The sequence below is a fragment of the Arachis hypogaea genome, chromosome 5, assembly GCF_003086295.3.
Source record: "Arachis hypogaea cultivar Tifrunner chromosome 5, arahy.Tifrunner.gnm2.J5K5, whole genome shotgun sequence".
Lineage (NCBI taxonomy): Eukaryota > Viridiplantae > Streptophyta > Magnoliopsida > Fabales > Fabaceae > Arachis > Arachis hypogaea.
Genome location: NC_092040.1, coordinates 7,738,289 through 7,764,734, shown reverse-complemented (window position 1 = coordinate 7,764,734; position 26,446 = coordinate 7,738,289). Strand labels below are relative to the sequence as shown.

General features: G+C 36.1%; 4 protein-coding genes and 1 long non-coding RNA gene across 6 annotated transcripts; 3 read left to right on the top strand and 2 right to left on the bottom strand.

Annotated features, from left to right (window-relative positions):
- Window positions 1–1,699: 1,699 nt before the first annotated feature.
- Window positions 1,700–3,841, top strand: LOC112800555 (soyasapogenol B glucuronide galactosyltransferase). Its single transcript, XM_025842880.3, has one exon. The coding sequence runs from the start codon at window positions 1,792–1,794 to the stop codon at window positions 3,289–3,291; it is 1,500 nt and encodes a 499-aa protein (XP_025698665.1). The 5' UTR covers window positions 1,700–1,791; the 3' UTR covers window positions 3,292–3,841.
- Window positions 3,842–4,747: 906 nt separating this feature from the next.
- On the bottom strand, window positions 4,748–8,395 carry LOC112800554 (uncharacterized). 2 transcript variants are annotated; one of them, XR_011881761.1, is made up of 3 exons: window positions 7,755–8,395; window positions 5,782–7,663; window positions 4,748–5,506 (listed from the first exon to the last, which is right to left on the bottom strand). It is a non-coding gene; the product is annotated as an uncharacterized lncRNA (long non-coding RNA). The 2 variants fall into 2 exon arrangements; XR_003201423.3 differs by having other exon boundaries at window positions 7,513–7,663; window positions 7,755–8,389.
- LOC112800553 (soyasapogenol B glucuronide galactosyltransferase) lies at window positions 5,036–7,054 on the top strand. The gene is made up of 2 exons (XM_025842879.3): window positions 5,036–5,515; window positions 5,766–7,054. Exons 1-2 carry the CDS (start codon window positions 5,036–5,038, stop codon window positions 6,786–6,788), a joined length of 1,503 nt encoding a protein of 500 aa, XP_025698664.1. The 3' UTR covers window positions 6,789–7,054.
- Window positions 8,396–16,709: 8,314 nt separating the features above from the next.
- LOC112800552 (probable beta-1,4-xylosyltransferase IRX14H) lies at window positions 16,710–20,848 on the top strand. The gene is made up of 3 exons (XM_025842878.3): window positions 16,710–18,149; window positions 18,442–18,990; window positions 20,221–20,848. The coding sequence occupies exons 1-3, from the start codon at window positions 17,407–17,409 to the stop codon at window positions 20,468–20,470; spliced, it is 1,542 nt and encodes a 513-aa protein (XP_025698663.1). The 5' UTR covers window positions 16,710–17,406; the 3' UTR covers window positions 20,471–20,848.
- Window positions 20,849–23,316: 2,468 nt separating this feature from the next.
- Window positions 23,317–24,366, bottom strand: LOC112800551 (SKP1-like protein 1A). The gene has a single exon (XM_025842877.2). The coding sequence runs from the start codon at window positions 24,104–24,106 to the stop codon at window positions 23,666–23,668; it is 441 nt and encodes a 146-aa protein (XP_025698662.1). The 5' UTR covers window positions 24,107–24,366; the 3' UTR covers window positions 23,317–23,665.
- Window positions 24,367–26,446: the final 2,080 nt, after the last annotated feature.

Sequence of the window (26,446 nt, the reverse complement as noted above, 5' to 3'; positions counted from 1 at the left end):
AAATATACAATACACAAAGTTAATTGAAAAATTTTTAAATTATAAGACCTCCACTAGAAGCTTAAAACTTGTTATACAATTTTTCTATTTTATCTATTCGGTCTTTCTTTAATAGAGTAATAAACTTTTTCACTCAAAATTAATTAATTTTCAAAAAATTATTTTATTTATTTTAAATTTAAAATTTAAATTATAAACTTTTATTTTAATATTCTAAATTATAAACTGAGAAAAGCAATGCTACATGTCGAACAAATATTATTATTTTGAGCCTGGTCTAGCAATAATTTAGAGTTTTATATACATGATTCAATATAGTTTTCACCCAAAATTTGTAAAAAGTTGTACACATAAATTAATAAAATTTATTTATTAAAGACAATTTAATGTTTATGCTGGTCAAATTAAATGATGGCAAAAAAAAAATACTAAAAGTTGATGACCCCAAAAACTTTTCAATTGAAAAATATTATAGACCATCAGAATATATTACTTTTGGCCATTAGTTCTGTTGGTCATCGACTCAATTCTTTTAATCTAGTATTAAAGTTTAGTATCCAACAACATATTTTATCATTAAAGTCTTGAAAAGGTAATTTTTTTTCAATTTTTTTATTTCATTTGATTTTTTTATTTTTTATTTTAGGCTTAATTTTTGTATTTTTGAGCTATATGAATAAGATCATTAAAGAAAAAAATAAAGCTCCAAGTATAATTAAAATATGTATTTGTTTAATTTTTTATTTTGTTTAGTATTGAGTACTCTTCGAATTAATATGTATTTATTAAATTTTTTTATTTTTGACCTTCATTTTTCCAAAGACAAGACTATCTCATTTAATAAGTTTGTTATGAAAATAATTTTTTAAATTGACAATCAATTATAAAAATATCGATAATAAAAATGAAAAGAATACATAAAAACGTAAAAATATTGATGAGAAAGTTGACTTTTGTTTTAATTTTTTTTAAACTTTAATAGTTATTTATTCATTATTTTATTAATAAATTATTTGTTAAAAAATGTTTACATCAATAAATTTTGATATTAATTAATTAATTCGTTTGGTGTAAAACTAATTTTAGTTACAATTTTTTGTTTTAATTGATATTTTTATTGTTATATAATGCTATAGAACATATAAAACTAACTATATACACAAGAGGTACCAAAATTTTCTAAAATAGTATAAAAATAATAATTTATTTTATATTGATATCGTATAAAAATTAATGGTGCATTTAATAAAAAAATTAAATAACTAAAATCATACATTTAATAAAAATATATTTTTATGATTTAAAAATATTAAAAATATATTTTAAAAATAAATTAACCAATACAAAATATTTTTATTATTTTCTATATTTAAAAATAAATATTTTTTTCACAAATCAATCACATTTTTAAAATAAAAAACAAAACAGCCACCAGTATAGAATACAATCCGTAATGTCTTAGTTGAGTAGGAAAAACTATGTCCTTTGAAATATAACTCGTTGACAAAATATAAATACATATTAAAAAAATTAAACTATATATATTTATATATAAATATTTTAATAGTTGATTTTAATAGTTGATTTTAGTGTACAAATAATATTTTTATTTTTTTTAATATATTGAGATAAGATTATAAAATTGTAGCACGAGTGTCCCGCTTTAGGTGCGTTTTGCGTGCCTAAGAGTGAATATTGAATATGAATATATAGATTGGATTCCTTCCAGTGGGCTTATAATAAGGCAGTGTTTAAAACTAGCCAAGCAAAAAAAATCTTTATTCACAATCTATGGCTATGGAAAAGGAAAATCATGAGCTGCGGGCAATTTTTGTTCCTTTCCTCTCAACAAGTCATATCATCCCCCTCGTTGATATGGCCAGGCTCTTCGCCATGCACGACGTCGACGTCACCATTCTCACCACCTCACACAACGCCACCATCTTCCAGAAATCCATTGACCTTGACTCCGCTCGTGGAAGACCCATTAGAACTCACTGCTTAAAGTTCCCTGCTTCCATGGTGGGCCTCCCCGCCGGCGTCGAAGCCTTCAACGTCGACACCCGTAAGGACATGCTCCCCAAGATCTTCATGGGCCTCGCCATCCTCCAACCGGAGATGGAGAGCCTCTTCCAGCAACTCAATGCTGATTTCATTGTCACCGACATGTTCTACCCTTGGAGTGTTGATGCCGCCGCAAAGCTTGGGATTCCCAGGATCATGTTTCATGGAGCTAGTTACCTTGCTAGATCTGCACTGCACTCTGTTCAACACTATAAACCCTACCTCAAGGTTGATTCGGACTCTGAAAAGTTTGTGCTACCTGGTTTGCCGCATGAATTGGAGATGACGCGTTTGCAGATACCAGAATGGGTTAGAACACCGAATCTCTACACGGAGTTGATGAGGACTATCGCAGAGTCAGAGAAGAGAAGCTATGGCTCCCTCTTCAACAGCTTCTACGAGCTCGAAAGCGATTACTATGTGCATTACAAGAAGGTGATGGGCACCAAGAGTTGGGGGTTAGGCCCTGTTTCATTGTGGGCCAACCAAGATGCTTCGGATAAAGCAGCAAGAGGTCAAACAAAAACAGAGTCTCAAGAAGAAGAAGAAGGGTGGCTCAAATGGCTGAACACGAAGCCAGAGAATTCAGTTCTGTATGTGAGTTTTGGGAGCATGAATAAGTTCCCTAACTCTCAGCTCGTTGAGATTGGGCATGCATTGGAAGGTTCGAGGAATAACTTCATCTGGGTGGTTAGAAAGAACGAAGAAGAAGGAGGTGGTAGTTTTCTTGAAGAGTTTGAGAAGAGAGTGAGGAAAAGCGGGAAAGGGTATCTGATATGGGGTTGGGCACCGCAGCTTCTGATATTGGAGAATGCGGCGATCGGAGGGTTGGTGACACACTGCGGGTGGAACACGGTGGTGGAGAGCGTGAACGCGGGGCTGCCGATGGTGACGTGGCCGCTGTTTGCGGAGCATTTCTTCAATGAGAAGCTGGTGGTGGATGTGCTGAGGATTGGGGTTCCGGTGGGTGCGAAAGAGTGGAGGAACTGGAATGAGTTTGGGAGCGAAGTTGTGAGTAGGGAAGACATTGGAAAAGCCATAGCTTCTTTGATGGGTGGCAGAGAAGAAGATTCAGAGATGAGGAAAAGAGCGAAAAAGCTGAGTGTTGAAGCGAAGAAGGCTATTAAGGTTGGTGGTTCTTCACACAACAACATTCTTGAATTGATTCAGGAGCTCCACTCTCTCAAACTCTCCAAGGCTCAACCACACAACAACGCTTTTTATTGACAACAACAAAAAGAAGAAAAAGAAAAAGGAATATCTCACTACTCGTTTTCCTCGTTCCACTGTTTTTTCCAACCATAAAAGTATAAAGAGAAAACTCAGCTGGGTGAAGTTGATGGTGAAGTTGATACCGAGAGCCATTAGATAAAATTTTAATCAAATCAGTCAAATCATCTAACAATTTTTACTATCAACTTCACCTGAGTTTCCACTTTATATAAGATTTTTATCTTTCACCCCCATTAAGTGGTAATGCTATGGGGTCTTGCCACCTTATATAAAAATAGTAATATTAGGAAGAAAACAAAAAATTAAAATTTGTTTTAGATAAATTATTATTGTTTTTGGTTAATTATTTTTAAAAAGCAATTTTCTAGTAGCATAACGATGCCTTAATTAAGATGCAATAAACAAAGCCAATACTGCAAGTGATGTACTAGACTCAGTATTATGAATGTGTAAACTTAAGATTTGAATCAGGATCCAACTGCAAATGTTGCATCGTTTGACCAGTTATATGAAAGAGAAAAGACAAATTGAGTTGGATGAGATACTCCTTCTTTGCCTTCTTTGAGACATTTGTAAATCTAGAATTGGATTTTATTGTTTGCTTAAACTCTATCGCAAATTCTATTTTCTTCTCCTTTAAATACATCTTATTAAGGGGTAAAGTTATAATAGTAACATGCTAATTATTGAATATTGTTATTTTTTTATCTAAATCTGTGACTTACTTAAAAATAATAAATTTGTGTGTGTGTGTTTTTTCTAAGATCTATTTTTTTATTTTTAAATTTGTTACTTTTTTATTTCTTTAAATTTATTTTTAGATTTACATTATATTTCTTATAAGTTGTTTAGATTTACATTATATTTCTTATAAGTTGACAAGAAAAAGTGAAGCTTACAAAATAGTACTCTCTGTATTCTCAAAAAAAAAATCTAAAATAAATATTTACTTTAAACTATGATCTAATATTTTTTTTTTCAAATTTATACATACTAATGTTGTGTAAAAATTTTATAATTATCTAAGATAATATTTATCTGTTACAAGTAATTTGAAGATAAAGCAGATGACATTATAAAATAATAATCTAATTTCTTGTAATTCTTCATCAATAAAATGCACAACTAACATTAAAAATAAGCCTCATTTAAAATTCTAATTTTTTTATCATTTATACATCTTGAAAATGTATGTTTTTCAGCTCAAGACAAAAGGCACTACAGATATTTATTGATAATAATACAATTTTATGATTTTTTCAACTCTAAATTTATCTGTAGTACAGACAATATTTTATTTTATTTTATTTCAGTTTAAATATAATACTCAAACAAATTGTATATCCATCAAAACGAAAATGTCTTCAGCAAGTTATAAGATGAGATGTATGAAAGAAATTAAATTGTATAAGATAATAAATATTTATATACTAAGATGAGATGCATGATAGAGTTGGGTGCCTTAGTTAATTATTTAAAATCTTAAATACAACAAAGGTGTTCATATTGGTATTTGTATTTTAATATTGTCCCTTAAAGATTCAAAGACAATATATTATTACAACGCGCAGCTCGTGGTACAACGTTGTTAATTTTATTTGAACTTTAATGTGGGAAAATAAAGAGAGTAAACATGTTTAGTATAATATAAAGACATTGGAGTTGAGTTTAGCAGCAGAGGACTGTGTCTCTTAAAATCTATTTTTGTAGAAGTTAACTTTAATTTATACCGGTTCCCATGGAATCTGCAAAAGAAGAAGTTGATACTAAGATAAAAGTTATGTTCTTACCATTCGCATCAACAAGCCACATCATACCAATGGTAGACATAGCCAGACTCTTCGCTATGCACGGAGTCGATGTTACCATAATAGCCACCCCAGTAGCCGCCTCATTGTTCCAGAGCTCTGTTGGCCGCGACTCCTCACTCGGCCGTTCAATCAGAACTCACGTCGTTAAGTTCCCAGCCGCAGAGGTCGGTCTTCCGGTTGGTGTAGAAACATTCAACGCCGATACGGCACCGGACATGCTTCCCAAAATTGGAAAGGGACTGAATCTGCTGGAAAAGGAGATTGAGAATTTGTTTGAGGAACTGGAGGCAGATTGCATTGTCACTGACATGTTCTACCCTTGGACTGTAGATGCAGCAGCCAGGTTGGGGATTCCTAGGTTGATCTTACTTGCCGGGAGCTGCTTCGCTCATTCGGCACTACACTCAGTTAAGAAATTGAGTATTTGATTATTATGAAAATACTAATGTCAAAATAACATCTATTATAAGGAGTTAAAAAATTATTTATAGACTCAAGAAATTATTGTTAATCCGATTCATTTACTGTTTTGCTTCAAAATGAACATTTTCTCTTGCTTGTTGATGAAAATTATTTTGCAAAACAAACATTGCACTCTTAAACTTGTAGAGTGTGAGACCAATAAAGCTTTCATTAATGTTTGTGAAACATATATAGGTCAAGACTTATGCACCTCATAAGGACATAAAATCCGACAGCACTGATGACAAGTTTTCATTGCCTGGTTTGCCGCACCGCCTGAAGATGACACCTTTGCAGCTGCCGGATTGGCTTAGAGAACCCAACGGCTACACCCATTTGATGGAGATGATTAGGGACTCTGAGAGAAGAAGCTACGGATCCGTGTTTGATAGCTTCTACGAGCTCGAAGGTGAGTACCTGGATCATTACAAGAAAGCCATGGGAACCAAGAGTTGGAGCTTGGGACCTGTTTCCATGTGGGCGAACCAAGATGCTGCTGATAAAGCCGGAAGAGGACAAGCCAAGCTTGAACAAAAAGGAAAAGAAGAAGAAGATTCTGGGTGTCTTAAATGGCTTCATTCAAAGCCTGAGAATTCTGTTCTGTATGTGAGCTTTGGGAGTATGAGCAAGTTCCCTTCTTTGCAGCTTGTTGAGATAGCTCAAGCTCTTGAAGATTCTGGGCACGATTTCATGTGGGTTGTTAAGAAAAAAGATGGTGAAGATGGGAGTTTTCTTGAGGAATTTGAGAAGAGAGTGAAGGCAAGCAACAAAGGTTACTTGATATGGGGTTGGGCACCACAGTTGCTGATACTGGAGAATCCAGCCATTGGAGGAATTGTAACTCACTGTGGCTGGAACACGGTGATGGAAAGCGTGAACGCGGGTTTGGCCATGGCCACATGGCCTATGTTTGCTGAACAGTTCTTCAATGAGAAGCTTTTGGTTGATGCGTTGAAGATTGGGGTGGCGGTTGGAGTGAAAGAATGGAGAAAGTGGCAGCAGTTTGGCGAAGAGGTTGTGAAGAAGGATCAGATTGCAAAGGCCATAGCTTTGTTGATGGGTAATGGAGAGGAGAGTGTTGAAATGAGGAGAAGAGCAAGAGAGCTTAGTGATGCTGCTAAAAGAGCAATAAAGTTTGGTGGCTCTTCTCACACCAATCTTCTTCAATTAATTCAGGAACTCGAGTCTTTGAAACTTGATAGGATTAATGGAAAGTGAGATGGCAGTGTCATGAACCACTCAAACAAGAGCCTCTTTTAGGTTTATTTTAGTTTTGTGTTTATCAAGAATCGAACTAGAGTTTTGATATCATGTCATAAAACCACTTATTCCAAAGGCTTAAGCTGATAAAAAAAGACAATATTAATAGTTATATCTCTAAACAGACAGTCTCTTTTAAATTAGTTACCAATTTTTAATAAGAACCCTTTTAAATGCATGTTTCAGGGGGTTCTATTTATTGCTTAGAACTTCTGGCACAACAACTGTTCTGTCTGTAATCTGGATTTATGCCTTTGATTCAACTTGCAGAATAAAATGCAGTTTTTTCCCTCAACCCTTAGGAAACTGTATTTCCTTTGAGCTTTTTAATTCCAAAACAATGGAAATGCACACTATGCAAGAGAGAACCTTAAAGTATCAAACATATACATGAAATTTTTAAGTCTTTGATAACATACGCTCTAAAAAGTAAAAACAGATTTTAAAAGTATTATTTAAAAAAAAACATTTTGTTATTTTTTTATATTTTCAATATATCAATTTATTAAAAATTTAGAATTTTTTATTATTAAAATGTACCCTTAAACTAAATCCTAATTTCAGCTATGCTTCAGTGTACACTGTACAAGTATTGCCCACCTTATTAAGGCTGAACTGGGCTTACAATCAGACATAATCAACAAACACAGAATCAGCAGAGATAGAGAGTGGGGCACATTACCTGGAGAGCACCGCCAGAGGGTTGGTTAAAAGCTAATGTTGACGCAGCATTCAGAGCAAGCACAGGGGAGGCAGCAACCGCGGTTGTGATCAGATACACAGATGGAAAGCTTCTGTTGGGAGCAGCAGAGATTATTGCTTCATGTTCAGCCCTGGCGGCAGAAACAAATGTTATAAGAAATTCAATGATCATAATAAGTAATTTAGGACTAAGCAATGTTTTGATAGAATCAGATTGCTTACTCTTAATACAAACATTGAAATCGAAAGGTAGTTTGGGGGAAGTGGATCCTATTCTAATGGATATTGCAGAGATGAAGGAGGAAATCTCTGGTGCAGAATTCAGCAGAGATGCTTCGAGGAACACAAGCACAAAGCGGAGAAACCAGCAAGCAGCGACGACGATCCTCGGAAGCGGAGGAGCAAAGCAGCGGGCTTGAAGGCGCGGTATCAATGCAACCTTTGGTGGAGGCCGGAGGTGGCAACGGATACCAGGCTGATGGAGGGGACGACGTGTCTGTTGAGGAAGACGGCGCTGATCGGAGGACAGATTAGCAAACGGCGCTGCTAAAAAAAAGAAGCATCTGACCGTAAATGGGGCGGCTCAGGCTCGGTGGAAGGAGACTTCCGGAATCGTGCTCCCGGCGACGGAGAATGGCAAGGACAAGCTCCATCAGCAAGGACCTCCAGGGGAGAAGAACGGGCATGTTCACTGTCAATGGAAACCAGAAGCACCGGACATGGCAGCGGTTTATCAGAGTCCTCGGCGGAGTGACATGGCAGAAGTGGCGAGCCTTACTGAAGAGGGGATCTGGGGATGAGTGTCTTTCTCAGCAAATGAGTGGGAAACAATTCTGTTGGCTTCGTCGGGTTAGGACTTGGGTAGGGTGGGTGTGTCTGGGCATTAATTTGGGCATGCAAGCCCATGACCAAAAAAATTGATAAAAAAAAATCTATAGGCACATCATTTATTATTATCTAATTTAATAATTAAATGTTTCACATGACACTCTCTTATTAAAATAAAAAAATATTTTTTTTCAAAATTAATAAACTTCATTCCTAAATTCTCTCATCTATCTCTCTCCATTTTTCTATTTCCCTTTACTATTTTTAATCTATATATAATTTATATTTTATATTAATAATTTGACAAATCAAAATATGTCATCCGATATTTTTTTACAATTAAAATAAATTTTTTTCTTTCAAAATTAACAAACTCTCACTCTCACTCTCACTCTTCATCTTTATCTTTCTCTCTCTTTTCTCTCATTCTTTACTTTTTTTCTATCTTTCTCTTTTACAAAAAATAAATTTAATAAAATAATATAATTTAAATAAAAAATATTATTATTATTGTTATTATATACATAGTTTTTTAATTTTTCATTTAGTTTTAATTTTTTACCGCTTACCGTTCTAATCTATATTTTTATTTCTCTTCTTCAAATATTTATTATATATAATTTAGAGAAAATACTAATGTTATAATTAAAAGTTAGAATTAAGATTTAATTGTTTTAAAAAAATTAATTTTGAGTTAATTTTATAAGTATTAGTATAATTTTTTATGCTAATATTATATTTTTATATACATAGAGAGAAAAAATATTATTTTTAAATAGTAAGTATAAAAATTAATTATTTTTATTTGTGCAATAGATTTAATAGTTAATACCTAATTAAATATAAAAATATACATATTAAATTGTTTTAAATTTTAGATCACGAATATTAAAATTAATTATTAATAAAAAATTAGACTTTTTATATAAAAATTATAACTAAAAATCTTATTATTTGATTTTTTTATCTACAGATACCTTAGTCTTTTTAGGTAAAGACTTTTGTCAACCTAAAACATTTTTTTGTAAAAATAGTTTGATTTTATAAATCTTTTGTGTTATGCATAATCTATATTGTCAGAACAAAGTGGACGGTAATTTTAAAAAATTTATATTCCCGTAATATTATTACGGGTAAAAATACTAGAAGCATATAAAAATCATTGAAATTAATTTATTCGGATTGGTCGAGTGATCAATTCACTCATTTATTTAAATAAATATCAAGAATTTAAATATTACTTTGTGCATGCAATAATTTATTGATCAATTAATCTTTATTCTATCAAACTGAAAAATACCATGGACAAAAAAAATTAAGTTATATATACACTAAAAATTAACTATTTATATATATATATAGAGACTAATTTGTTATATGCATAAAATATTTTTTATATAAATTTCGTTTACAGGACTTTGAATTTGAATATTTGTGAACAAATATGTAACCAGTTGAGACTTTCTAGTTTCTAGATGATCATATTGTTACAAAGTTTGGAAAACAAAATTGATCAAATTTACCCACGGTTTTATGTAGACGAGATAATATTTAATTTGGTCTCAGAATTTGTATGTAAGTCTTAATTTAGTTTTAATTGTTTTTGATAGAAACAAGAAACTGAGAGAATGATGTGAAAAGTGTATTATTGAGTTGTGTGTCAGGTACAATATACAAGGGTATTTATAGGTGCTAAATGAATTAAAGTAATAAAGACATAGAATCCTACAATTAATGTACAGATATGCTATATAAATATAGACGATACTAATTGATCTAAATTGATTCTAATGATTCTCTAACATCCCCCCTCAAACTCAAGTGAGAGCTAAGGATACCAACTTGAGTTTGGATAACAGAATCCGAAAGCGAGTCGGGTGATGAGCTTTCGTGAAGATATCAGCAGTCTGATCCAGTGTCCCAACAGCAATGAGACGAACAACATCAATAAGGATTTGTTGCCGAACAAAATGACAACCAATCTCAATGTGTTTGGTGCGTTCATGAAACACATCATTATGGGCAATCTGAATAGCACTGCGGTTATCACAAAAGACATCAGTAGGGGACGACTGAGGAGCACCCAGATCTTCGAGAAGCCAACGAACCGAGATAACCTCAGCAGTGGTGTCAGCAAGGGCACGATACTCAGTTTCTGTGCTTGAGCGAGCAGTGAACGTTTGCTTCTTAGCACGCCAAGAGATGAGAGCGTCGCCAAGAAACAAACAATAACCAGTAGTAGAACGACGATCAGTGGGATCACCAGCCCAATCAGCATCAGAGTATGCCTGAAGGGTCAAAGAGGAATGGGCAGAAAAATAAAGGTCATGAAAAAGAGTGCCTTTGACATACCGAAGAATGCGAAGAACTGCCGCATAGTGAGTAGTACGGGGAGCAGACAAGAACTGGCTGAGGACATGAACTGGATAGGCAATGTCTGGTCGGGTGACAGTCAAGTAGACGAGACCGCCAACTAACTGGCGATAAAGTGTCGGATTATCCAAAATAGTGCCATCCATAGGGGTAAATCGAACATTAGGCTCAAGAGGAGTAGACTCAGTGCGACTATCTGTAATCCCAGCGCGAGCAAGGAGATCTGAAGCATACTTAGCCTGAGAGAGATAAATGCCATCATCTGTGGAGAGGACCTCGAGACCAAGAAAATAGCTGAGAGAACCAAGATCCTTCATCTCAAAGGTACGCTGAAGTGAGGTCTTGAGATCAGAGATACCATCAACATCATCTCCAGTAATGATCATGTCATCAACATACAAAAGTAGAAGAACAACTCCACGGTCGCTTTTACGAATGAAAAGTGCATTCTCATGAGGACTAGAAATAAAGCCAAGACTGCAAATGGTAGTGCTGAACTTGTCAAACCATTCGCGAGGAGCTTGCTTAAGTCCATAAAGTGCCTTGCGAAGGAGACAAACCTTACTGGAAGGACAAGGATATCCTGGAGGTGGTTTCATATAGACTCTCTGTTTCAAATCCCCATTAAGAAATGCATTCTTCACATCCATCTGATTGAGAGACCATCTTTTAACCGCAGCAATGGCAAGGAGAGCTCTAACAGACGTAAGGCGAGCAACAGGAGCAAAAGTCTCTTCATAATCAATATCATACTCTTGCGTACAACCTTGAGCAACCAATCATGCCTTATAACGGTCAATAGAGCCATCAGAGCGAGTCTTGATCTTGTATACCCATCTACTGCCCACAACTTCCTGATCAGAAGGAGGATCAACCAAATCCCAAGTGTGTGCTTTTTCAAGTGCCTGTATTTCTTCCTGCATTGCTTGTTGCCAATTTGGATTTGTGGAGGCTTCTCTGAATGACTTAGGTTCATGTTGATGAAGAATAGTAGAAAAGCAATGATAATCAAGAAGATGAGGAGGGGGATTCCTTACCCTAGAAGAACGAGTGGGAGGAGGAGGCATGACGCGAGGAGCGGAATCGCCGTCCGGACTGGAATCATCGGGAGATGGAGAAGGTGGAGGATCAGGAGCCTCGAGTGGTGGACTTGGAGTAGACCCTGTAGTATCATCACTAGGAAAGAGATCAACATTTGGGTTAGTAAAAAACGGTGATTGAGTAGAAGGAATGGACTCAAAGGAGGAAAAACTAGAGAACATGTGATGTTCCCAGAAGACAACATGACGAGATATACGAATACGGCGAGAGACAGGATCCCAACAACGATAACCCTTATGTTCAGAAGCATACCCAAGAAAACAACACATGCGAGCCCGAGGTTCAAGTTTATTATGTTCATGAGGCTGAAGAAGGACAAAACAGACACAACCAAAAACACGGAGAGAACTGTAATCAGGAGAAGTACGATAAAGATGCTCAAAGGGAGTAGTGTTACCAAGAACAGAAGAAGGGAGTCTATTGATAGCATGAACAGCAGTGAGGACAGCTTCACCCCAAGCACGCTCAGGACAGGAAGAGGAAATAAGCATCGCACGGACAGAGTCAAGAATATGACGGTGTTTACGCTCAGCTCTGCCATTTTGTTGAGAGGTACCAGGACAAGAAAACTCGGACAAAGTACCCTGTTCAGCGAGAAAATTTAAAAGTTTGGAGTCACGATATTCCATAGCATTATCACGTCTGAAAATTTTAATGACCTTTGAAAACTGAGTTCGAACCATAGTGGCAAAGTTAATATAAATCTGAGGCAACTCACAACGATTAGTCATCAAATAGACCCAAGTAAAACGGGAATAATCATCAATAAAGAGGACAAAATATCGAGCCCCTCCCATAGAAGCGGTGGGAGCGGGTCCCCAAACATCAGAATGAATAAGATCAAAAGGAGAGCATGCAATAGAGGTATTATTAGTAAAGGATAAGGCAGGTTGTTTTGCAGTGCGACAAGAAATGCAATCTAAATACTCATTTTGAACTTGACCTAAAACACCCGTAGATATAAGAGGACGTAATTTGCCTAAGGAGCTATGGGCAAGACGTCGGTGCCACAAGTGAAGAGTAGATGGAGAGGAAGCAGCACAGAGATTGGTAGAGGGAACATGAAGGTTCTCGAGCTCAAATAAGCGTCCAACCTTACATCCAGTCCCGATGATCTTTCCCGTCCGACGATCCTGCACACGACATCCAGAATTTGAAAAAATGACATCAAAACCAAGTTCAACAAGCTGACCGACAGAGATAAGATTAAAATTCAATTTTGGAATAAAATAAGCATAAGAAAGATGAATATTGGACTGTGAAATAACCCCGTGATGTGTTGCATGCAAGAGGGAGCCATTAGCAGTGTTAACAGAAGGTGCATTTGTAGTGGGAGACAACGACGAAAAAAGATTACGCAAAGAAGACATATGATTGAAACAACCAGAATCAAAATACCATTTAGAATTACCTGGAGGGGTGGAAAGAGTAGCGGGGGTATTACCAGAAAAAGAGAGAAGTTGCCGGAGAAGGGTTTCAATATCTGATGGAGAGACAGAAGGTGTGTTGAGAGATGTGGAAAAGGTGGACTCAGTAGTAGCAGCAGCAGCAGAGGCAGGCACATGCGAAGAGTTGTTGGGACGAGGTTGATACTTGTTCTGATCTGAGCGTGGTGGTCGAGTAGGACAGGTAGCAATCAAGTGACCCGAGAGCTTACAATAATGGCAGAACAGTTTCGGGCAGTTGGAGCCAATGTGGCCTTTTTGTTTGCACTTACGACATTCAATAGAAGGACAGTCGGAGAAGGAATGCCCAGGCCGATTACAATTGCGACAGATTTTTCTCTTTCTGTCGGTGGCAGCAAAGACAGTTTCACTTTTAGAACGAAGCAATCCCAAGCGCGTTTCTTCAGACTTAAGACGAGGAAGAGCATCTTTAAGACTAGGCAAGGGATTCTGATGAAGAAGAGAAGCCCTGACCGGCTCATAGTCATCAGTAAGTGCCATCAGAAATTGGATGAGACGTGTCCGGTTCCGATAATCCTCATATGCCTTAGCATCAATGGGATCTTTAAGAACAGGCTCACAGGAGGTCAACTGATCCCAAATAATCTCCATCTGAGCAAGAAAATCAAAAACTGCTTGGCCACGTTCTTGCTTAAGGCTATGAAGTTCCTTAAGCAGTTGGTATTGATGAGAGAGATCAGAGATAGTGTAACGTTTCGCCAAATGATCCCATACCTCTTTAGCAGTTTCAAAACGCCCAAACTGTAAGTGAATGCCAGGAGTAGAAGTGTTGCGGAACCAGGTGATAATCTGATGATTTTTACTATCCCAATCTTCCAATTTCTCTGCATAGTCCTTCTCCTTCTCAGCATCCTCCTTGGATTTGGAGGCACCATCTTTGGATACAGTTGGCTTAACAGGACAAGCAATATCACCAGTCACATATCGCCATAATTTTCTCCCTTTAAGAAACCCTCGCATGGCTTCAACCCAATGTGCATAGTTGGAGCCATTAAGAATAACAGGGATAGGCTGAAAGACATCCGGTTTTTCCATAGTAATAGAACAAATAGCAAAGGAAGAAGAAAACAGCAAATTCGGAGCAGAAAACGAGAAAACAGAGCGCGGAATCGGAAAGAGCTCACCAAAAAACCTTAGGGAGGGTCCACTTGGCAGCCACGTCAGCGCCACATCAGCGATGCGTCAGCGGCGACGTCAGTGCCACGTCAGCGAGTGACGACACGTGGCAGCACCAGATTGGTGGAAGAAGGCACGCTGTCGACAGGTGGCACGCGGGTCAAAGGCGGGTCGGGTCGGGTCGTCGCGGGTCAAGGTTATCCAACCAGCTTGCCTTGTGACACGTGGACGATCCAGGGACGTCCGATCTGCACGAAGATCCAACGGCTGCTGAAGCTTCTGGATGAGAAAGAATGGTGGTGGACAGCAATCTTATGACGGCGCGTGGGGGCGCGTGCGGTGGTAGTTGGCGGCGATCTTGGCAGCGTTGGAAAGCTGACGGAGAGAAGAACACGATGATGCCGAAGGTGACGAACCAAAGCGTCGGAAATAGCTCGAAAATTGCGAGCAAAGAGGCACGGGTGGAATCTGGAGGAAGATCAACCTGGTCGTGGCAGCGTCTTTCGGCGGCGCGTGGAGGCGCGTCTGGCGGCGGATGGCGACGGTTCTGGTTGCGTTGGAATCACGACAACAAGACGAACAAGATGGTTATGGGGGTGACGAACCAAAGCGTCAAAAACAGAACGAAAAAGGAGGCCAAAGAACACTGCCGACAAGAAAAAAAACAAAGAGGCTATGAACTAATATTCATTGAAAAAAAAAAAGACCTAAGCTCTTGATACCATGATAGAAACAAGAGACTGAGAGAATGATGTGAAAAGTGTATTATTGAGTTGTGTGTCAGGTACAATATACAAGGGGTATTTATAGGTGCTAAATGAATCAAAATAATAAAGACATAGAATCCTACAATTAATGTACAGAGATGCTATATAAATATAGACGATACTAATTGATCTAAATTGATTCTAATGATTCTCTAACAGTTTTTATTTAGTCTTTAAATTTTGTGAACATGATTCATGTTAATCCATAGAATAATTTTTAATGTACAAAGAACATTATCGTAAACAATTGGAAGTCATACTAAATTTTGACACTCAAATAATTCAAAAATAATATCGTAAATAGTGTTTATTAAAATTTTACCTAATAAAATAAGTGATACAATGCCGTTTTGAGCTATTTAAATACCAAAACTAAAACTGAATTATTTTACAAATTTTAACGCGACATTTAATTGTCTATAACAACACTCTATTAACGTTTATACTAAAAATCGTCTTAGGGACTAATATATAGTACGTTTATAAATTTTAGAGATTAAATAAAGATAATTAAAATTTTAAAAATTAAATTAAGACTCATATATAAATTTAGAAACCAAATTAAATATTAACTCTATGTAAACCCATGTGTTATGGCATAAGTAACGGTGGAATGTAGTAATCAAGTAAGGCAACAGTCTCCACCTAATTAAAAAAACAAGACATGAAACGAAGCACGCCCAACTCATTTCTATTAAGAATTTGATTAATTAAGAATAATTCCCTTTGTTCGCAAGTATGGGTAGCTGGGACCAAAGACCTTGACAGATGGCAACCTACCAACCGTATTTTGCTCTGTTTTGAATTTTGAATGGCAGATCACACGTCGTTGCATGTTAATGTAATATCATATAGTTTAATAAAAAATATATATACATAAAAGAGTTAAAGTTTTTGTGCTTTCGCAAACTTGTCCTTAGCATTTCGTAATGATAAGTTGGAGGAATTTCAAAGTATACATAGCTAGCCACATTCTAAAGGAACCCTTTATATATGGTTCATTTACATTCTTGTTTGGATGCATTGAGTTTGTAACTGAAGCAATGTAACCCACCGAACCCAATCACTCTACCTAATAATAATCATATGCCAGGGGTTGGTATCATTAAATTTATTTACTTAATTTTTATTTTACTTTCGTTTTTGCCGTAACATGGCTAAAATAAAAATCACCTGCTACTGTTTATTATTTGCAGCAAATAATTGACTCTATGGGCAGAATTTGTTGCTGGTGAGTGGTGATGCACGAGTTAAACCTGCCACAGAGATATAAGACATTACTGATTTTCTGTCACTCTCATCCATAATTTGACACACCGTTGCAAAAAGCCCAGTATAGGAACCGTAGATGAAAATTTTACAATTGTGGGGCTTGGAAAAAAAAGTCATGATTGAAGTTGAGGGTGGATTTTATAGGGAAACAGGTTTGATTTGAACAAGGTCAAATATTGGCAATTATTCACATCCTAGAAGTAAAACGTTACCCGTATATATTATTGTAATTGGCAACACATACCAGTACCGATATAGAAAGAAATTGAAAACAATAAGAGACACGACTTAATTTTTTCAATCTAAAGTAATTAACCGCTATAGTTTTCAATGATTTTAACACACCTTTTTCTCCGACGACTTATTAGGCTGAATATATATACAGATAACTTCAAAAAAGGTAAAAAAAAAAATTCTAATTACTGTGTGACTTAATATGTCACTCTCAGTCTACTAACAAGACTGGATTACCAAATTGCTAATCTAAATATTACTGTATCCAATAGAACGTGTCCACGCGTACACGTGGCTAGCTAGCCCCAGCATAACAGTAATACAAATACTACTAGCAATTACCAACAAGGTCGAAGAATGAGTCTACCTTTCTTCATTTTTTTCATTTTACATTTCAATAATTGTGGAAGCGGAAAGTGGTTAGAGTGATTAATCATTTTTAATTTTGAAAAAAGAGAAGAAGTTATCCGTAAATCGAAAGAAATGAAGGAGGATTGAATGAGAGAGGAAGGAGCAAGCAGCAACCTAAAGCAAAAGCCACCACCACCACCATCTCCAACCTGCTCCTCCATCCCCTTCAAAAACCAAATCCCCAACCTCAATAACTCATTAGCCACCAACAACAACCTTCTATCACTTCAATCCTCCCTTTGATTTGAATCCGCGTGACTTTCACAGTGTGTGTGCCACACGCGCGCGCTTACATATACACACAGAATGAAGCTCTCGGCGTTGCAGCAGAGCTACCTCAACCGCCGGAGCAACAGCTTCAGAGGATCCGCGCAGCTCGATTCCGCTGCTGATGGCTCAGTAAAGTCGCCGGCGGCGGTCTTCTGGCTCGTACTCCACGGCGTATGCTGCCTTATCAGCCTCGTCCTTGGCTTCCGCTTCTCCCGTCTCGTCTTCTTCTTTATCTTCTCCACTTCCGCCACCAACCTCTACACCGCTCCCTTCCGCGGCGCAGCCGAAATCGCCTCTCACCTCGACGTTCGCTCGACTCCCGTCACCGGTGCCGCCGACAGCGTCCCTGGGAACATGACGGCGGTCGTGGCGAGCTCCACCAGCAGGGTGGTGGTCGGGCGGCACGGGATCCGAATCCGGCCGTGGCCGCATCCGGATCCCGTGGAAGTAATGAAGGCTCACCAGATACTTGAGCGGGTCCAGAGGGAGCAGAGGGCGCTGTTCGGCGTGAAGAACCCTAGGACGGTGATCGCGGTCACCCCGACCTACGCCAGAACCTTCCAGAAGCTTCACCTGACCGGCGTTATGCACTCTCTGATGCTGGTGCCGTACGATCTGGTTTGGATCGTGGTGGAGGCTGGTGGCGTCACCAACGAAACTGCTTCCATCATTGCTAAATCGGGACTCAGAACTATCCACGTTGGGTTTAGGCAAACAATGCCGAATTCTTGGGAGGGAAGACACAAATTGGAGTCTCGTATGCGTCTTCATGCTTTGGGGTGCGTGAATTCTGAGCTCTTTATTCTTTTTTGGTTTTTCATTGATCGAAATTCCAGTTGCTTTCTGTTATTCTTTTTTTTTAAACTAAAATGACTCCCCCTAGTATTCTCCTTTTGTTATTATGGAAACTTGATTATGGATTAATGATGAAACGTTACTATTTTTTCCACTTCTTTGTATTGTGTGGTGCCTAATACAGTGGAAAACGGTATAATTATTGGCGATTTTATTTTATGGCGTGATTCCTTAATGGAATGTTTTGATTGATTTTGTTGCCATGTGACCAAACAGGATTGTGAGGGAACAGAAGCTGGATGGCGTGGTGATGTTTGCTGATGATAGTAATATGCATAGTATGGAGCTATTTGATGAAATCCAAAATGTGAAGTGGATTGGTGCTGTTTCGGTTGGGATACTTCTTCATTCTACTGACTCTTCAGCTACGATTCAAAGAGAGGGCGAGGAGGAATCCACCCCAATGCCCGTGCAAGGTCCTGCTTGTAATGCTACCAATAAGTTAGTTGGGTGGCACACCTTCAATTCATTGCGATATGCAGGAAGAAGTGCAGTTTATATTGATGACCGAGCACCTGTACTGCCCAGGAAGCTAGAGTGGTCTGGATTTGTGTTGAATTCCAGATTGGTATGGAAGGATGTTGATGACAAGCCAGAGTGGGTTAAGGATCTTGATGAGTTGGACGGGGCTGGAGAGGAGGTAGAGAGTCCATTGTCCTTGCTCAAGACCACTTCCATGGTAGAACCACTTGGGAATTGTGGCCGCCAAGTTTTGCTCTGGTGGTTGCGGGTTGAAGCTCGCTCAGACAGCAAATTCCCTGCTCAGTAAGTCCTCTTCTCTTTGACTTAGAAACTTCGTTTTTTCTCTCAAGTTTGATGCTATCCATGGGATAATCTTATTAGGAATATAGATGTATACTTAAATTGGCCATTGGTATCATTCAATGTAGACTTATTTTCTAGGATATTCATAGTTTCCCCACGTAAGTAGTGCTTTTGAAGCAATAGATAAGATGATCCTGGTCAGATCGAGTCAAGGAAAGCCCACCAAGTAGTGCTTTTGAAGCAATAGATAAGATGATCCTGGTCAGATCGAGTCAAGGAAAGCCCACTGGGTAAATCAAACTGTTGCTAAACTGGGGCAGAATTTTTTCAGAAACCATATAATATTGTCTATGTTAAAACATCTAGGAATACTATTGTGCTGACTTGTAGAGAGTCTCATGCAAAGCTGAATCTGAGAAAGTCACTGTATACAAAACATTCTTCCCCTTTATATTTGGCTGACCTGAAACAACCAAAATGGTCAAAGGGAAAGGAGAATTTATAGTACAAGGAAACAATAGTCTCTGATTGTTTTCCTGATTAAAATTAATTGGACAACATCACTCCGAACTTTTTCTCCAAGAATTGGTGATTTTAATTTAGACTACATGTCAAGTCAGTTTCTGCATTTAGATGGATTTGCTAGAAGAAAGGCTAAGTATTATCAAATGGGACATCCTCTGTTTTTTTGTTGGAATTTTCGGTTATGTCTAATGGCTATAAACTTCAACCAGATTATCTAGTCAATTATTAATAGTTTTTTCATGATGCTTGGATTAGGATCTTGCATCATTACATAATATTTTTCTACATTCAAGAAGATGCCCAAGATTATGTTTGGTCAATCACTCATTCTACCATCAATCTAATCTCTAAGCCTTACCTTCTATTTAGGACATCCTGTGCAACAAGTAGGTGGTGCATACTTTTCACACTTTTCACACCCACCATGTTTTTCCCTTTACTTCTTTTTCTTCATTAAGTCAACTTTTGCTGACTGCTATGTTTCTTGCTCCGTAATATGCTCTTCCCTTGGATACTGAAGTATTAGTCAAATAAGTGGTATTTCTGTTTGTACTTCCTAAAGTTTCGTCTGAAAGTCAATTTAGTTTATTTTGGGGGTCCATCTCACCCCAATTTTTGTGCTTGTACTATTGTTAGGTAAAAACTTTAAGCATGCTAAGATTGGTCCTATTGGCTGATCATATGTGGTAACTCTATTTGATGCAGATGGATAATTGACCCTCCTCTGGACATCACTGTCCCCTCGAAGCGAACTCCATGGCCAGATGCCCCTCCTGAGCTCCCATCTAATGAGAAAATGTCAGATGGCGCTCAAACACAAGACCAGCAGATAAACAAGCATTCTACAAAAACGAAAACACCAAGAACAAGGCGCAGTAGAACTAAGAGAAGGCACGACACCAAAGTGATAGGTGTGCAAGCATCTACGCTTTCTGTTTCTGAACAACAAAACTGATATGTTAATAAGAGTACATTTGAGGAATTTTCTGGCCTGTGGATAAAGAAGAGAAGAGAATAGAATGCTGGTCTTTCAGAAACAAGAATGAAACTGAATTCAACCAAAAGGAGAAGCCAATGTCCTATAATGGACAATGGATACATACATCGGCCTTGTAACTTTTATGGTGGACCAGCATCTGTGCATTCCGGTCTGATTTCACCCAATTTTTTTTCTTTCAAAGTGATTTTTTCTTTTCTTTTTTGTTTCCTTATTTTTGTTGAGGGTGCTATATATTCCGTTCGCATGAATTAGTTTTGCAGCAGTTGCTGTCTTGCAGGAAGCCTGTATTCAAATTTTATTCCATGTTAATACATATTCTTCTCAATAGGATTATACACTTTGTCTTCTATAGTTTTTCTTTCTTTTTTTCTCCCAACAATAAAGTCCACTCCTGATTAGAGGGGCACATGATCCAACTAAACAGAATATCACGCAAACCCTATGAGTCCAACATATATTAGGAAGAAGTCTTTAATTTTAAACGTTTATTTAAAAAAATATTTGTGTATATTCAAATTGTGTAAGATGATATAATATACAAGAATATTTATAGTATTGTGTTTGGTGAGTTGAAACTAAGATGATATAATATACTAAAATTTAGTATTGTGTTTGGTGAGTTGAAACTAAAATTTTAATCCCTTCACCTTCAATACTTCTAGAAAGTAGAAACGCAAGTGATTGAAAATTTTTGGATAAAAACTGAAATTTTAATAATATTTTTTTAAGTATTGTCATTTAACTTTTCAAAATTTAAATTTATCTCTTAATTTTCATATGTATCTTAGACTAAATATAATACAACATAACTCAGTTTCAGTTTCTCTTCCAATCACAGTCTAAGAGAATCAAAATAATAAAAATATAATATACTATAACAAATATTTAGATATACTAAATAATTTTAATAAATATTAATTAATCCTAATATATTTTAACAATAACTACTGCTATTTATTTGGGTTGAAAGGGGTCCCATACGAGCTGCACAATCAGTTCAAGTCAATTACATAAACCATGTTAAGAAAAAAAACCTGTTTAGTTTATCTCCTTTCACACCATAGTTTGATTTGAAATGCCTTCATTTTTATGATTCACAACTGAGTCTTCATCCAATCATCACAAAGTAAAGGAAGCATTGAAAGTCACTATTAAAAAGAAAATGGTAGCTGTGTTCAACAAAGATCTCTTGAGCTGGTACCTAATCACCCTGAAGCTCAAAGAAACCTTAGAATCTGGAATTCCAGCTTCTCCTAATGAAGGTACCGGATCAACTGAGTTTCCAGAGCAGCACAAGCTTCAGCAGGAGCCTTCAGAAGCATTGCATATTGGCATCAATGAAGATGAAGAGAAATCAGCAGAGTCTGAATGGGTGATCTCTATGAATGAAAAACTAGAACAGCCTAATCAAGACGATGCAGCGAGTTCATGGGCCAAACTATCAATAAACAGAATATCACGCAAACCCTATGAGTCCAACATATATTAGGAAGAAGTTTTTAATTTTAAACGTTTATTTAAAAAATTCTATCAATTATATGTATGAGTTTGATCCTTAATTTGCACTTTGTTTATATATATTTCCATTTGCTCATTTCAACTTAATCTGTTAGTAAAGCCAAAATAAATGTAAATTTCACCCAAGCCACTAAAAGTGATTTATTGATGTGTGTTTTGAGTAGCCGGTCAACTTAACCTTATGATATGCAAGCCATTTTCATCCCAATAAAATAGAGTTCTAACCGTTTTTCATCAAGAAAACTATTGTTCAGCTCTACCTGATTTTCCAAGTAATCCCAACCTTCTCTTCTCCCTGAGCTAGCTCCAAATCCTCTCAATGCTTAACTAGCTAGTTATCGATCTTTCCTCTTGATATGGCTGCTGTAATGGTGACATCCACCATGTTTTTCCTTTTGTTCACTCTCTCGTTGGCTTTTGACCAATTGCATTGGCGAAGTGATGACCAAGCCATGGCTATCTACGAGGAGTGGCTGATCAAGCACCGAAAAACACATAATGGGTTGGGAGGAAAAATGAAAAATTTAAAATTTTCAAGGATAACTTGAAATTCATTGATGAGCATAATGATCAAAACCACACCTACAAACTAGCCTTAAACATTATTAGCTTTTGTCTTATCTTTAAAATTATACTATTAAAATATTCACACAAAAATATTGTTTAATTAATAATGTTTTTAACTATGAAAAATATTAGGCCAACATTTTTATTAATATTAAGTTATTAACCAACATTTTAGATCAACATCTTACTTATTGTTTTAAGGTGTACTTGAAACGGACTGTTTTAAGATGGCTTCACGTCTATTTTTAAACTATTAAACCACTATTCCATCTTAATCCCAATAAGTTTAGTATATGTTTGGATGCTATTATTTTGTTAAAAAATTTTATTTTTTAATGTTTTTGACAAATTTTTAGTAGTAAAAGTAAAAGCACTAATAAAATAAAAAAATCTTTTTTGAGAAGCTGTAATTTACATTTTTTTAAAAGATCTTTTTTCTTAAAAAAAAGATATTTTTCATGTAATAAATAAACAAAAAAGTACTTTTATATTGTTATACCCAAACATAATTGATAGATAAAAAAACCTTTTTAGATGAGATATCCAAACATAAAATTACTTTTACTTCTTTACAAGATCTTTTAAAAAAGATAACTCAAAAAAAGATTTTTTATAAAAGCGTATTAAATAACTCTTCCATCTTATGTCTCACGGTCCATAAATTCAGTCTAAACAGAATACACAAATTTAATTATAATTTTAATTTTTTATCTTATCTTATCTTTATTTATATTTATTTTTATTTTTTATAGACCGATGTTCTATATATACCTAATTTTTTACTTTCATAAATCAATAATCAATAAATTTTTTTCGGCAAAGAATTGAACATTAAAACATGGTACCCAAAAACAAATCATTCCTCCGCCATAATCAAATACTTACAATTTCAAGATCCAAATAAGAGAAAGTCTTGTCACCAAGTCACCAACATTGACATAACAAAAATAGGGAAAACAAGATAAACCATCAAAGTAAAACTAACAACTATAACATAAATGGAACCACAGGGCACCAATCTCAGAAGCTAAGCATGCAGCAGGAGAAGCAGCAGATCATCATCATTCAAACGCCCACTGGTTTTCGCGGCGTGAAGTCGTTCTTGATATTGAACGTCTTGCGAATCTCCTCCGGAGTCTTGCCCTTGATCATGTCTGCCACTGTCTGGCAAGTAAGGTCCAAGAGGCTCTTGATGTTCAAGTAGTTTGCAGCCAGAATGAGATCGAAGAGCGTGGCCTGATCGACCTTAACGAATTCAGCATCCCACATCTTGAGATCCTCCTCAGACGGCTTCTCCTCGGAAGCAGCAGCATCGACGTGCTTCTTGCAATACTCAATCACCTTCGCAAGGATCTTGCTGGTGACGTTTGGAAGAGGAATTCCACTGTCAGCGCAATCGTCTTCGATCATGTGCTTGATCGTCTGCGATTCGAGAGCCACTGCCTCGTCAACCTCAAACGCCTCGCCATCGGAACTTTTCAAAATGATCTTCTTCGTTGACGCCATTTATTATCGATTGAAGAAGAAAAGAGAGATTCTTTGCTGAATTAGATATACACGAAGAAGAAAGAAGGCTAAAATCCTAACCCTAATTTCGTTGTTCTTTTTTCTCCTTTCTTTTTTCTTCTAATTGAAGAGAGAATGAAAAAATTTTATTAATCGTTGATTAATTGAAAATTGTAAACTATGAAGGTAAAATTAAATATATATAAAACATTGGTTTATAAAAGATAAAAGTAAATAAAGATAAGATAAAGATTAAAATTATAATTAAATTTGTGTATTCTGTTGGGCTGAATTTATAGATCGTGAGTAGGGTGACAAACGAGCTTAAATTCGCCGGGTCGGCTTGCGTAACCCGCCTGAAAGGACGGGTCGGGCTGGAAAATCAGGATCGTCAAATAGCAAAAATCTGTCTAACCCGCATAGTTTAAACTGCGGGCTTTGGCGGGCTGGGGTGGGCTTCCCCACCGAGCTAAGGTTTTTTTAGTGGGGGGTATTTTTGTAATTTTCTTTTGTCAAAACCTAATTTATAAGAGTATGAAGATAAAAATTGAATGTTTTGGATTATGTTTATGTTACTTTGGACACAATATTTATAATTATATTTTGGATTATGTTTATTTTGCTTTGAAGAAAATATTTATACTTATGTTTTGGATGAAAACTTGGTTTATAATTATATTTATTAGATATTTATAATTATAAAGATTTTAATATTTGTGAATATAAAAAAGTATAATTTTTTATGCAATTAGAAATTATAAATTTATTAATATCGTTGTGAAATTATATATATTAGTCAGTAGTTAATAGTAAAAAAAAGAGGAGCTTTGGCGGGCTTAGCCCGCCAGCCCGCAGTTAGGTGGGGCGGGGTGGAATTCTAGAACCGCTTCACTAGGCGGGGTGGGACGAGCTTCTGGCGGGGCAGGCCAGGCTGGAGCGGATTTTCCCGCTTGCCACCAGCCCGTGAGACGTCTTTATTGTTGTCATGGGATAAGATGTCAAGAACACTAAACTTATTCAGATTATAATACTCAAATTAGCCGGAGTTAAAGTAGAATGAGAAATACTAAGTTGAATAGAATGAGAAATACTCGAAATCATTTCGAATAAGTGTTCTGATGTTTATAGAGTAAAATGATGATTGGTCATTAGTAAATGTGATCTTTTCTAAAGATAGTAGATGGTTATTCTCTGTATTGTGTGAAAGTCAACTTACACTGAGGTGGTTATTCCTCTAAGGGTGAATAGAGAGAGTTGTTGTTTGCTCCTCAAGTCAGGTTGGATCCAATCCTGACATCCGAACTCTTTAGCTATGAGTGTTTATAGATTGGATCATATCAAAATTTCGTGGTATTTATCTGTACTTTAATAGAATTAGAATGCAAATATCACATATATATTTGAAAATCTGATCTGCACATCAGTATCAGATAATAAATAAATAAATAATATATTTTATTTTAATTAATAATTATTATTTATATATATACTGTATTATTTTATTTTTATTATTTAAAAAAATTAATTTATTAATATTTTAGGAGTAAAGAAGATTAAAATAATAAATAAAAATTTTTTATAGTGAAAACTAAGTTTTATTCTTTTTATTAGTATAAATCAATTCTGAATATAAAAAATGTGGATAATAGATATGATATGATAAATTTAGTATGTATTAAATCAAAATTTTAATCGTATCCAATTCACAAACATTTCTAATTTTATTCCAACAGCAGTTATAAATCCACTTTTATGCCTTAATTTTAGTCATTTTAGATCATAGTATAAACACTTTTATACTATTAGGATTAGATTTTAGAGTCTAAAATTTATAATTTAATACTAAAAAAATAATAAATTTTATTGATCATTTAGTATTACTCTTTTACTATACATGTACTAATGATGGCCTTCATTAAAAGATTGTTGTTAGCTAATAAATTTTTTCATACTAATTAAAATAATATTTTACTCTTTATTTTATTACACGGGTGTTGGACCGTAAGCTTTTTTGGGCCTTTTATAAGTTTTCAGACAGGAAGTTGTATTTTCTCAGCAATGACAACAGTAAAAGCAATAAGAAAAGTCGTCACCGGTGAGCTTGTTTCTCTGTCAGAGCTATAACTTGTGAATTGCGACAGATCTCACAATGGTTGCAATGAGGGCCTTATGGTTATGGACAAAGCCTGTACTTTCATCATCCAAAATGGTGGCATCCACACAGAGGATTACTACCCGTACAAAGGCCTTAGGGCCCAATGTGGTCCTATAACTAAGCGTTGATTGAATCTCTAGTTACGTGATTAACATTAACTAATGGTAATCAATTTGAGTTGGTCG

What these genes read in the sequence shown, in the direction of transcription:
- LOC112800555 (XM_025842880.3), top strand. Translation starts at nt 1,792, where the DNA reads ATGGCTATGGAAAAGGAAAATCATGAGCTGCGGGCAATTTTTGTTCCT.
- LOC112800553 (XM_025842879.3), top strand. Translation starts at nt 5,036, where the DNA reads ATGGAATCTGCAAAAGAAGAAGTTGATACTAAGATAAAAGTTATGTTC. An exon ending in CTCATTCGGCACTACACTCA is followed by an intron (nt 5,516 to 5,765) that starts GTTAAGAAATTG and finishes AAACATATATAG; the next exon opens with GTCAAGACTTATGCACCTCA.
- LOC112800552 (XM_025842878.3), top strand. Translation starts at nt 17,407, where the DNA reads ATGAAGCTCTCGGCGTTGCAGCAGAGCTACCTCAACCGCCGGAGCAAC. An exon ending in ATGCGTCTTCATGCTTTGGG is followed by an intron (nt 18,150 to 18,441) that starts GTGCGTGAATTC and finishes GTGACCAAACAG; the next exon opens with GATTGTGAGGGAACAGAAGC. An exon ending in GACAGCAAATTCCCTGCTCA is followed by an intron (nt 18,991 to 20,220) that starts GTAAGTCCTCTT and finishes TATTTGATGCAG; the next exon opens with ATGGATAATTGACCCTCCTC.
- LOC112800551 (XM_025842877.2), bottom strand. Translation starts at nt 24,106, where the DNA reads ATGGCGTCAACGAAGAAGATCATTTTGAAAAGTTCCGATGGCGAGGCG.